General features: G+C 35.6%; 1 protein-coding gene across 5 annotated transcripts in view; it reads left to right on the forward strand.

Annotated features, from left to right (window-relative positions):
• mipol1 (mirror-image polydactyly 1) overlaps positions 1–13,532 on the forward strand; it is a 75,387-nt gene that overhangs the window by 27,853 nt on the left and 34,002 nt on the right. For all 5 annotated transcript variants that reach the window (XM_049464068.1, XM_049464064.1, XM_049464063.1 and 2 more), the window contains 4 exons: positions 1,395–1,500; positions 5,473–5,602; positions 11,574–11,607; positions 12,781–12,951. In XM_049464068.1, the coding sequence (XP_049320025.1) occupies positions 1,395–1,500; positions 5,473–5,602; positions 11,574–11,607; positions 12,781–12,951 (441 nt within the window). The remainder of the gene's footprint in view (positions 1–1,394; positions 1,501–5,472; positions 5,603–11,573; positions 11,608–12,780; positions 12,952–13,532) is intronic.

Below are 13,532 nucleotides of genomic sequence, written 5' to 3' on the forward strand. Positions count from 1 at the left end.
TCATATAAAATACACTCATGCTGCTGCATGATGTAAATTCTAAGATGAAGGCAGAATTTGGCAAAACTTAACTTGCCAAACTGACAATATACTGCTGCTGTTTGAGGCACGCCTGCCTACAAATCAATCAATGTCACGTATAATGAGACAACGCCCACATAGGTGATGAGAACAGGACACTGCAGCTCTTTAGTCTGCTCACTAAACTGCAGTGTGAAACCAAAACTAAATGCACCACATGTATACAATCTGACAAAAACACGAACTTCGGTTTGGACTTTGACTTTGACTTTTTTTAGGTGTGAAAACACCCTTTAAAATAATGGTTATTTAAATGATGATCATATTTGCTATAGAAATATGTGAATGTGAAGACCCTTTTATATAAATAAAGAACCTTTATATGGAGTTATGATTCTTTTAGCTTTAAAATGTTACTCACACTCACACATCTCTATGGTTTTTAAGAGTTAGTATGTTACTATGTAGGAGTATGTGTGTAAAGTAAATGTGTTTTATTTCAGCTACTTTTAAAAACGACTTTCCTAAATAATTGCTTGTTAAAGAAGCTTGTTTTTTCATTTATTAATTTAATTTTAATATTTAAAATAACTGATGCTAAGATAAAGGAGTGTTGTTTACATTAGTTTAAGCTACTTTATTATTCACTACTCTGTTTTTTTCTTTATTTTCTTCAGTTTTATTTGTTGTTGTTAATGAAAGGGACAAAACCTGTCTCTTTCACAGTTGATATAGGATCTCAGTATACAGATAGAGACAATGCCGGAGCACCTGAAGAAATCTCTGTGCTGCTGCCACTTTATGCATCTTAGCTCATCTGGAGCTTGTGTCATAATGGGCTGGAGAAGAGAGACAACTATAATTGATGTACGAGGTTTGCAAGTAACTGTGACTCCTGACAGAAAGGCAGTAACATGTCCCGAGAGAGTGTTTTTGCTGGCAGAGCGGTGAGAGAACCTTTTGAGGACTCCAGCCCAGCCCTGCTACATTTTCAAAATGCAGCTGGGACAAAAACAAACCCAGAGCAAAACATTTCAGACAGAGGGTTAAATCTATCATTTAGCAGCTCATAAAGTATCACTCCCTCAGTCCAGATTTTTAGCCACCACGCAGCAGTTCCTCTATTTTATTAATAGCCCAGAACAATGTGCTGGACAGAGGCTGATGTAGCAAGCTAGACCTGACTGCTTGCTGCTGAACAGTTTTGTTGGACTTCTTCTTCTTTTTTTTTTTTTCTTTTTTTTTTTATTATACAGTTTTACATTCACTGTACAATCTGACTGGACACTTTATACAAAATCCTGTGCACAATTACATTCAGAGGTGCAGTACATGACATCAGTTTGTGCTGTGTGTGTGTGTGTTTTACACAGCTACAGGACAAATTGGCTCTGAAGGAGAAGGAACTGGAGACTATGCGACTGAACAGCCAGCTTCAGGAAACCGAACTGGAGGCCCAGTCTTGTGAGAGAGCTGCAGGTAGGGGAGTTTGAGAGTGAGTGAGGAAGGAGTGGAAGCGTGATTGTTTGATCCAGGCAAACTGAGGAGCTGCAGTGTCCATCACATATGCTTAACTTTTTTCAAATTATTTTTTTATTATCAGATCTGAATAATACAACTTGAGAAAAAATACATCATTTCAGTGGTTAAACTGCATTGAATTTACCATGTTTATTTATGGTTGGACAATAATTAAATATCAAGTGATGTCAATATTAATGTTGTCAATTAATTAAAATATGAATTGGATTAATCACAACAAATTTCTGTTATTATTCACAATTAATTACACGTTTTCTTCTTCTTCTGAAGATTTAAGATTATTTAAATGGTGGATACATACTTGTTAATAAAAGAGTCAATGTTAGATTTGAAAAATAATATAACATTCCTTTTAGTGGTGTTAATTTACCTAAAATCATTAATCACGTTGGTACCGTCTTGTATTTTGAGAGGGAGACCAAAATAATTATGTAAATTTCTTCATCATACAAATCAAAATCCTTTAGGCTTCACTGGTGCGTTCCAAAAGCGCAGCAGCTGTTAATAATGTACACACACTTCTCTCTGATAAAGATTGTTCGGCAGGTTTCTGGGTTTGTCCGTAGTGGTTTCCAGAGTGTTCACTGGTCAGGTTTTCACTAAACCCAGACAGAATCCACCAATAACAGATAAAAGGCAGATGATTGACACACAAGACCACCAGTCAGACGCAGCAAGAGGCAGAGCATTTGTCTCAGCTCTCAGTAGGCTAGGAATAGAGACCTTTACATTAATTTGTGTAAAATAAATAAATAAATAAATAAATTCAAAGTATAATCGTTTCCAGATTAATCATGTGCATAAACCTGTTAATGTTGACAGAACTAATCATTATATTTTGTAGTAAATAATGTTTCAATAACAGTGATCTGATTTATAAACTCATTCCCAATATTTCAATAGACATTATTTACAGCTTCTGCCATGAACTGATGGTCGTTACAGGGCACATTGTATGAATTGGCAAAGTTATTCTTCAGAAATATGCAAGTACAGACATCATTTGTGGCTAATCTTTTCGGGTCATTTTTCTGTGCCTACTGCATTGTGTGCAGTACCAGTCAAACGTTTAGATACACCTTCTCGTTCAGTATTGTTTTATTGTAGATTAATATTAAATTAACAAAAACAATTAAGAGGCTTATGGAATTACATAGTAAACATAAAAGTGTTTGTCCTCCACAATCTGACCTGTTCAGCAACTATTGTTCAGCACCTCCAGCAACTCCTTGGTGCTGAGAAAACTATTCATGAAGACACTGAGATTAAAATACCAAGAGTGTGCAGATCTGTCACCAATGTGGCAACTTATTCTGCTTTGTTTAGCACTTTCTGTTTACAGAATAATTCCACGTGTGTTCCTATATAGATCTAATGCCTTTAATATTAAATGTACAATGTAAAAAAAATCATAAAAAGAAAGATTCCATATCAACTGCAATAAAGAAATTAATTGTAATATAAATTCTGGCTATATCGTACAGTCTTGTATTTACAGAAATGTTGAAACACAGACAAAATGATCCACCAGCACATTTATTATGTATAAACTGCTGTTAAATAAAATATTTTATATTTAATCTTTCCCTACTATCTCCAGTTAATCGGGACTTACTATGCTTTTTGTCATATAAAAGAGACATTAGGGCTGCCTAAATGTGCTCTATATATATGTGTGCTCTAATTGTGCTCTATATGTGTGTTTAAATGTTGATTTCCACAATATGCTCGATTTAACTAAATTTGTTGAAATATAGATATAATATTGTCATATTGCCCACCCCTGCCACAGATTCATGTTAAAAGAGTCTGTTTTAATTAAACTTTGAGTTCTTTGAAGTTGTTGATGCTTCGCAATGTCAGGCAGACCTGAGGATTTTCACTATTGTAAACAGTTACCCATTTGTTATACATACACACAAATATCCCAGTGAATTAGGCTACATTGTAACTAATTATTTTGTTAATGGAATTTGCTTGCTCCTCACCTTTGCTGAACAAATATTTAAATTTGCTCGTGGTTTTCCTCTTCCTTAACCAACCCAGGAAAGCCCCCTCTCCTGCTTTGATAATTAAAAGAAAACACAAGACATATATAGAGCACAATTAGGCAGCCAATTGTTCGTTTAATAATGAGATGAACATGCATGTATTTGCCATCCTCATTTCATCATGATTTGCATGGTTCAGGGAGGCGGTGTTTAATGAGCAAATTCTAGCTAAAATGCAATATTGATTTTCTTACTGAACTTTGTCATGGCTTAGCAGGAGGCTGCCTGTTTATCATTAAGCCATCTCAGCACGAGGAGGGGAATTAGGTGTTGATGGATCTCTGTGCTTCTTTGGTTGGGCTTAAGCACGGAGCTGAGGACAGTTGGGTAATCCGGAAATCTTGTGGGTTTTTCCGTACTGTCTCAATGTGGGATTATTTTGGGAGCGGGATGGGGCCGACTGGCGTGAACCTGGTGGAGAATCTAAAGCGGGACAAAAAAGCACGGATGACCCTGACCCGCTTCCTGTACCTGTAGAAGAGTCATTTTACTCTGTGACTTTACCTGAGACACTGATGTGAGACACCTGGAAGAAGGGACTTTTTTTATTTTTCAAAGCCTATGATATCACGTATACATTAACCTGTTAACTTCTGCTCAACCAGTTGGTGGAACACATTTCAATCATTTTATCTTATTAAGAAGATGTTGAACTTGACTCAACCTGATTGAGCTGTCTCTAACAGTTTGGCAGATGTTTGTTAGGCTAATAAAATCCTCTATAGGCTACTGTGACTTATAATAAGGGTTTTCAGTTTATATCCAAGCCACTTATATATCAACATATGTTGATTTAGTTTTTTCCTAGAGCTGTATATTTAAAAAAATGTGTCTTTAAATTGAAAGCAGCACTGTTGTGCCTACGTTACAATTCCTGTAAAGCCATATATACTTATTCTAAAAACATGTCCTGATAAGTCCCAGGACATTGTTTTGGCTATAACAGCTTTTGCTTGTTACCTGAGCGACCCCTGTGCTGCTAATGGTGCTGATGTAACTGCTACTGCGAACAGCAAACTCTGTCCTTATCTGCTCATTCACACATCCTCAACCCATAGACACGGAGCATTAGAATGAACTTAAGAGATCTGGTAAAGTAACAGAGAATCCTCCCAAAATCAACAGAATAATTCACTCTGAAAAATTGCGAAATTACATGTTTTCAACAAAAATGTATGGATGGTCACTTTAAAAAGAATAAAATAGTAACTATTATTGCTGTGAGCTAAAATGTTATAAATAAAATAAAAATATTCATTTTTTTTCTTAGTAATCATGTTAAAGGGTTTCATTTTTTGAGTTTTGTAATATAGTTTTTGGTAGAGCAAAAATATAGCTGTCCATCCCTATTTCCCTTTTTTTTGTTGTGCCAGAATTGCCCTTTCGAGTCCTCCTGGTCAAACACTACATTTCAGCCTTGCATGGTGACTACAAGCTGCTTTCTGACACCTATGAGTCTGATGTAATTGCTTGCTCTCTCTCTTTATAGTGGTGATAAACCGGGGTATTTTGATGCTGAAATTTTCCATATAAAATGCCACTTCTGGATGTGACTCTGACTGCAGGGCACAGCGGCTGTTTTTATTACTCCGGGCACACGCGTCGAACCTGAGTGGAGGCAGTCATCTCAAAATGAGGCTCACTTATAGTTATTAATACCTTTGCCACAGTGTTTCAGTAGCAATAACCTCTTTCCCAAGGAGCTTAGCCTTGTTATTGTGCAGCTGGAACGCTGGTTTTAGCAATACAAGAGTAATAACCACCCATCTCTCTTTCTCTCGCCCTCTCTCTCTCTCTCTCTCTCTCTCTCTCTCTCTTTCTCTCTTTTCCCTCTCCCCTCTTTTTCTCTCCCTCTCAGCGCTGGTGGAGGAGATTTATAAAGCTCAGAGGGAGAGAGACCAGGCTGTGATGGCCAGACTGCGGCTAGCTAATGAGGAGAGAGACGAAGCTCTCCTCAGAGCCAAGAAGCTTCAAGAGGCAGCGTTGGAGTAAGTCCTTCTGTTACATTGATCCAAACTAGCCCCTTTAGCTTCTTACCTGAGTCTTATTTGAAGATCTGAAGACCAGATGGGTGTCTCTATTGTGTGCAGTCCTCAATAGAGCCCAACGACCATCAGCTGGCTGATTGCAATTGCTGGTTATTGAGGTCACACTGATTTATTAAAACAAACAAAAAAAAAAAAAAACATATTAAGCCACATGAAGTAATGATATTTAGATTTTTCTTGTTTTTTTAGATTGTAATAAATGATCCATGCTTATAAAATAATGTTATTTTGTGAATAATTTAGTGATTTCATTCTCATGCACTGACAAACTGCCAGCAATCTGTTTTTTTACTTTTAATCACGACAACAGTACAAGCTAAGCTATTAAACCTGAAAAAAAATGTTGTCATGATAAATATATAAATTAGTCATAGCATCAAAGCATTCAACCTTGATATTTTATATATAAGGGAAATTTGTTACAATTCCCAGAAATGTAAAACTACCAAATAAAAGGCAAACTAAGATTTAATATTTAAAATAAGATTTCTGTAAAGTTCAGGTCCCAAAAACACAGCAGAATTTCTATTATTTAACAATCAAATTTTCACCTTTTAAAATTTTAAATTAGGGCTGAACAGTATCTGTATATACTTTGGGTATTATCATCAAATGTAGTCACACCATGGTAAAACGTGCCTGATACAAAGTAAAATTTACACGGTTATCATTTTCTATGACACATTCTCCAGAGGCAGGTTATATCTGCACATCCTTGAATCTTTAATATTACTTTTATCTTTACACAGGAGCTATGAGTAATATCATTATGTGTTCAATAATTAACTTCTGGAGAATTCTAGTAGAAATTGCTTTATTTTTTTTTTTATATCGCAATATATGTCCAGAGCAACAAAATATTAAAATGTCAGTTTTATTTTTCTATATCTTGCAGCCCTTGTTTAAAGGTCTCATTAAAGGTCCTAAAATGTTGCTTTTATGGGGTTATATACTAAAAACAAAGGTAAAAAAATATGTCTACAACCATTGACATCCTGGCTATATTTTTATACATGGCTTTTTTGTTACTTTTAACATTGGTATGGAAATGATCTCTGATCTAATTGGCTGTTATGTGTCAGCCAGCCTGGTCTAAAATCCTCCTTGGAGATTTCAGCATGAATAAGCACAGCAATATTTATGGGCAGACCTTGGATGGACATTCATATATCCAAAATGTTTTAGTTTTTGTATACCCAATCGCTTGAATCACTTGCGTTAGAATTGTGTTTTTTCCTTGACGTGGGCCCTTTAAGTGAGTTGACAGATATATTGGACAGTTCACAACTGATAGTGACCGTCATATCAGTCAATAAATCACTTGTCTGTGTATTTTCTGAACGTCATTGAATGATCAGTTTTATTATGTCAGATTTTTTTTTTGTTGCTTAAAATCATAGTTGGTGATATGTTTAATATCCACTTGGGCCATAGTTCTCTTAAATTGCTGTAGGCTCCTGAAACACTGCCTCTGCTACCAAAGTATCCACTAATTTATACTGGAGGTTGTTCATCAATTAGTAGCTTATCAGCTGATGAGAGTTAGGACAAGTGCCAGACTCATTATAGGGTACTTAAGCGCTGTATAATAGATATAGGAGTGTATAGGAGATATGATCTGAGGAATAGAAAGCAGTCCAGAAATGATTAAGTGATTTATTGTCTGATGAAACCCACTGCTTGATACCATATTAAAACTTGTATTAAAGTGACAGTGAAAATATAGATAAAGTGAGGTTAAGGAAGGAAGAGTCTTTAGGTGCTATAAAATATTAAATATGAGTTTTGTTTTTTTTTCTTCATTATATCTTTCCCTAAAAACTCTCAGGCCTTTTGCAGTCGTGCTTTAAGGCTTTGTGAACTGCACCCTTGGTGTGGGTTTACATGCCAGCGCTGTGGGAGGCTGCTTTGTTCCTGCCGTTGCAGGACACGCCGGATGAATGGACTGGGGGAGTGAGGAAGGAAAAAATCCAATATCGACTGGTTTGGAAATATATCAGAGAGGTGTGACATTTCATAAGAGTCCCCTCACCCTAGTACCGGCTTGTCAGTCAAAAAGAGTTGCAGTGCATAGGAAATCAATCGGGTCCTTCAGCTCAGCAGATATTTGCTGTTAACACCCTGCCTTAACTGCCCTAATTAATGTGATCATCTTTTGCTGTTTGTTTAGTTTGCTGATAATGCTGAGTGCAGGTAGTTATGGGGTGAGAATGCTGTTCTTAAGCAGTGGAACCGTTTAAAGACAAAAGCCCCTCTGTGCATCTGCAAGGGCTGACAATCAATATGTCCCTGTTTAGCTTGAGAAGTAATTTTACTGCTCACTTCTGCATAACTCTGCTTTAAAATGGATGTGTGTGTGTAATATGTAGAATCTGGTGATTTGGTAAAAATATTGTATGGCGACATTTTAACAATACACAATATTTATGGCCATCAAATGGCAAAATGTATCGTTAGCAGCTATTCTAAAAAACTGCTTTTGAAATATTGAAAAAATTGAAAGAGTACAGGAATTTGATTCTGTTTTTGCTGCACATAATTCAGTTAAACAGAAACAACACTGTTTGTAATGAAATGTACAGTATGTTCTTTAGTGTTCTTTAGCACTAATGGTATCCTCAATATGCTTTAAAAAAAAAAAAGATATTGACAATACAATAAAACATCATATTCACCACCTTTGATTATACTATAGAATTCTATTAAAAAAATACAGTTTCATTTTTGCAAAATTATAGAAACACATCTTGATCTTTTAATTCAGGCTATTTGTTTAGTTCCAATGATGTAGGTGCATGAAACCAAGTACATAGGTGTGCCATAGGATTGGAAGATATCTCTACATGTACCTTAATTTTCTTTGAAATTATTTATTCCAATATTAATATAAACAATATAAAAGCCACAAAATCTTGGTGGTACCTATAAATTTTTGAGAAATTAATTCAGAAATTAATGTAATTTGCCCTGTAATAATCAGTGCCAGATGCTGTAAATAATGTTAATCCGAGTTTTTTTCTTGAGACGCTTAGTGAATAAAAGTCTCCAACACACTGATACACACTAAAACAGAGATACGATATAAGTACTTTCTTGTACTCAAAGGTACACTCTTCATAGTTGTACCCTTAAAGATATAATATTGATCTTTATAGGGTCAGATGTGTTCCCACTGAAGTACAAAATCTTTCCTAACAGCAGGAAGTACAGATTTGTACCATTTAACCAGCTAAAAGGTACATTCAGTATTCTGTGTTACTTTACTAATAAACAATATATATTTTAATTATACAATTTTCACTTGAAAGCCAGACAATTTTGGGTCATCAAGTTCTTGACACATGTTGAGTTGATGATAATGTTTATAATCTTTTCTGGTACAAAAAACATGAGTAAAAAAAAAAAAAGACTTTCACTAAAAGGGACTCAATATAAGGTACAGCCCCAGTGATAAGCTTTTGTATTCTTTTAAGTACAGATCGATAGTTATTTTTCCTACCTGCAAGGGTAGGTTTCCCAGTATATTTGTCCATATACTGTATAGTAAATAAATTTGGCACTGAGTGCCACCTGACACCTGGCCAGTAAAATAATAATAAAAAATATATATATATATTTATATGTTGTAGTAAAACATTAATCACATTACACCATATTTAATATTTTATTCTCTCTTATAACTTACTGATAATTACTCAGGTCCCTCAAGTGGGCTGTAATTATTGAGAGGCATGAAATGCATTGTCTGCGATACCAACGAATGCCAGATTGCTTCCAAATCTAATTATGAAAATGCGTTCTTCCCTCAGCTGTATTGCTCTGCCCATCTCAGCCTCCCTCTAGAAATGGTAATTGATAGGCGTACGTAGAATCCCATTATCTTTGGCCGAATGGGAGAGCGTGTTCTAAACCCTTATTTTCCGAGGTCACTCCTGGGTCCAGCGTGTGAATGAGTATGTACCTTTATAATGGGAGGAGATCCATGTAATGCCTTTGTAAATGAGATGAGAAGTTGTTGTTTTTTTCTGCCAGAGAGGCCCTGGAACAATCAGATTTCCTCTCAGAGGAGAGCCACACACAGCCAGTGCTATCTCTGCAGGCTTTCAGGAGATATAGATATAGCAGGACTGTGATGTGGAGAGATGATCACGACACTCATTTTGGTGCAAAGAAGAGAAATTCTCATAGAAAGTTTTAGGTGGTAGAAGTAAATTTAAGTGTATTAGTGTGATTGTTTTTAAGGGTGATCTTTGAGCAGTGTAATACTATTTTTTTTTCCCTTGATGTGGGCCCTTTAAGTAAATCAACAGTTCAGAGATAACAGTTGTATTGGACAGTTAATATAAGATAATGATGGTTATATCAGTCAATTAATCACTGTGTAATCTTAACGTCTGAATGTTTTAGCTGTTTAAATTCAATATCAGTAATGCAATCAATTATATTGTAGTCATATTAAATCATTATACAAATTGTGTGTTGTAAAATGTCTTAAATTTTTTCACTATATTTCCCACCCTGAAGTGTACATCTAGGGTTGGGGAATGTATCATAAATGTTGGTATGTATTATAAACTGTTTTAGACAAGATACAAAACACAAAATAGCATAATATCACACATACTAATCAAGTAGCAATCTCTATTCAATTGAATTCTAAAAAAAGTACATACATGTATGGTTTTTGTGGAAATTGTTTGGTTTCTAAAGGGAAGATCAACCAACTACAGGCTTGTGCAAATTATTTCATAGAAACATTATAATTAGAGGAACCTTGTAACACCTCTTTTTTACCATCAGCATAATCAGCATAATCCAGTGTGGTTTTATTAAGTAATTACCAATAATATCTCTAAATAAATGTTAATTATGTAATTAATTAAAATATATATTAGATGCACAGTTACTTACTGTTTAAATATACACCTTAGTATGTGTTGGTGCTATTAAAGAACACTGATACTGTACTCATTGTATATCAGCATTTCTTTTAAGCATTTAAAAATATATATTTTTTTGTCATATTTCCCAGCTCTGTGTAAATGAATACCTTTTTTATATTTGCTTCTTCTGGCAATGACATGCAATACTCTATTGTTCTGCGATATATATTGTGATATTTTTTATTTAAAATAGAAGAATTTTTATCAGGTTTCACTAGGTGTCAGTGATCCAACATGCCATAACATTAATTATTTAATCTGTCATCTGTGTATTACTGATTAGAGTATAATAAATGATGCCGGGCTTAATGGGATAAATAATCTGCCCCTGGTTTCCATGACATATCGGCCATGTTGTGGCATGACATGTTTTATATAATCTGTGCTATGTGACACTGTACATCCTGCAGAGCGACTATGCGCATGCTCACATTCCAAAGACGATGCTTGATTGAATTGATATATTGCACAGCCCTGGTACCAAGAACCCTGCAGTATTTTGAAGGCTGATGTATGCCTATGATATAATATGAGCGGAGTCCAGGCTCCCACTAAAGGTGACTTTACCTCCATAAAAAGGCTCTGTGGTGGAAGGGTCTAAACGATTCAACCATAATGCTTTTCTGCTCTTTTCCTGCACATATGAACAATTGATCCCAGTGGTCATATAGAGTAGTAAACATTAATATCTTAACAGTTCACTGTCAGTGCCGAATGGACATTCTTGTGGAATAATAGCGAGGGCTGGTGGCACTTTTAATATGCCGGAGTGTCTTTCCACACCTAAAAACCAACAGAATGCAATTACTGGCTTTGGGAACTGATCTCATTTTGCCAAGTGGAAGAAACGAAACTGATGGAAGCTCACTAAATTTCATTTCTCTCTTTGTCTCACTCGATTTCCCCCTCCTTTTCTCTTCCTCCCGTTTGCTCTCTCTCTCTTCCTCTCTCTCTCTATCTCTCTCCAGGCTGGAGAATATTAACCCAGAGGAAAATGACATGGTAAGCCCTTTGGAGAATTTCATGTGGTCTTACAGTTTTTCTGTGTACTGTTTTAGTGAAACCGTCTTATATGAGAAAACCATCTTAGGAAACAAAGGATTGTGAGAGGCCTATCAGCCTATCATAAAGCCGATATTACATTTGTTAAGTGTAATTCTTGTTTAAAGTCAGACATGACAGACCTCAAACGATTTAGAGAATCAAACGATTTAAACCGTGTTTAGCTGAAAATAAACACAAACAGACTCTTCCTTTCATTTCAGTCTAACAAGTAGGAGCCAAAAAAATTATTTTGTGTAATATCTGTAACACCACATACACTTTTGTGTCATTTCTGTCAATGAATGTGTCTTGTTTGTGGAGGCCCAAAGAAAAACAAGGTAAACCTCTCTCATTAGAAGCATCGGAAGATTACAAATGTGTTACCTTTTTTTTCATTATTTATTAATAAAGACAGTGTTTCTCTATAGAACCATGACATTATAAAACACCTGTTTTTTATGATTTGGATTTGCCAAGTCAAGGAGTTCTTTATACACAAGACAACCCTACTGACTGTTGATGATTTACAATAGAATCCTTTAAGGCTGCACAATATTGGAAAAAAAAATAGATTGTGATATTTTGTAGTTCTGCTATTTATTTATTTTTATTTTAAAAAAGGATCTTTTACCAGATCTAACCAAAATGTGCTTATATACACGTACTTAAATGTGTGTGTATGTATGTATATATATATATATATATATATATATATATATATATATATATATATATATATATATATATATATATATATATATATATATATATATATATATAGTTAAAAGGCTGATGACTGGGGACAAATGATCTCCTCAGTCACTGAACACTGCTGTGCTTTATAATGACTGTGTGCAGTGGGTGTCTGTCATTGTTCGTTATAGAAAACAGTTTGTCCAAAGTCCTCCTCTCTGCCACTCCGACCAGAGAGTCTAGAGGATCTCTTCATCTTCAAAGTTGTGTGGATGTTTAAGGAGTGCATCATAGTAGGCAGTGCTGTCCACAGTGAACAGTGCAGTGGGTGGTGATGGTCGTGACTCACTCCTGTATTCACTGTGTTTTCCATTTCCACACATCTCCTTAAATAAATCAATGTAGTATTATTAATGATATATTTGTGTCTTGTGTCAGGACCTGGAGGAGCTGCTGAACAGGGTGAGCAGTGCAGACTCTGCCCTCAGTATCGAGCGCAGCGGCACGGCCATCATCGAGCGCATTCAGAGGGCCAGAGAGCGCCGCTCCAAGATCACCTCAGAAGAGATGAAAGCTGTCATAGAAGAGAGGGACAATGCCTTAACCAGGGTAAGAACCAGCACTACAGTCACCCCAGTGTACACACACTCACACATTACACACACACTGCTGAGGGTCAGCCTTAACAGCCATCAGCTCTAAACACTTCACACACATTTGTTGTGTACCGAGCCAGAAACCTTTGCAGCTCTGAAATAAATCAAACACTTCTGTCTAAATATTGACTATCTCTCTTTCTTCCTGCGTTTGAACCCCTCTGCAAGATGCATTTGATTATCAGTCTATTAAACCACATACATCTGTTTATTCACTGATCCGACTCTGATTTAAGAATCAACACAGCAGCTACCTAATTCACATGTAGTGACAAATATTGCTGCATAACCTCAAATATTTGATATACCATTCCTACACACATATTTCAATCAAATGAAAACAAACAAGCAGGTAGCCAAATATTGACATCCAGATATTTTACTCCATCGCCGAGTTCAAGTGTGGGCCAGTGTATTTGCTCCGATTTCTTTGTTGATAAATATTGGCAATATTGCATAATAGTGTCATATTGAAGTCCATTTCCTTGGTGAAATAATCTGTTGCGCTTTTTCTGGCACTCTCTCTTTACAACT

Source organism: Astyanax mexicanus, chromosome 14 (genome assembly GCF_023375975.1).
Source record: "Astyanax mexicanus isolate ESR-SI-001 chromosome 14, AstMex3_surface, whole genome shotgun sequence".
Classification (NCBI taxonomy): domain Eukaryota; kingdom Metazoa; phylum Chordata; class Actinopteri; order Characiformes; family Acestrorhamphidae; genus Astyanax; species Astyanax mexicanus.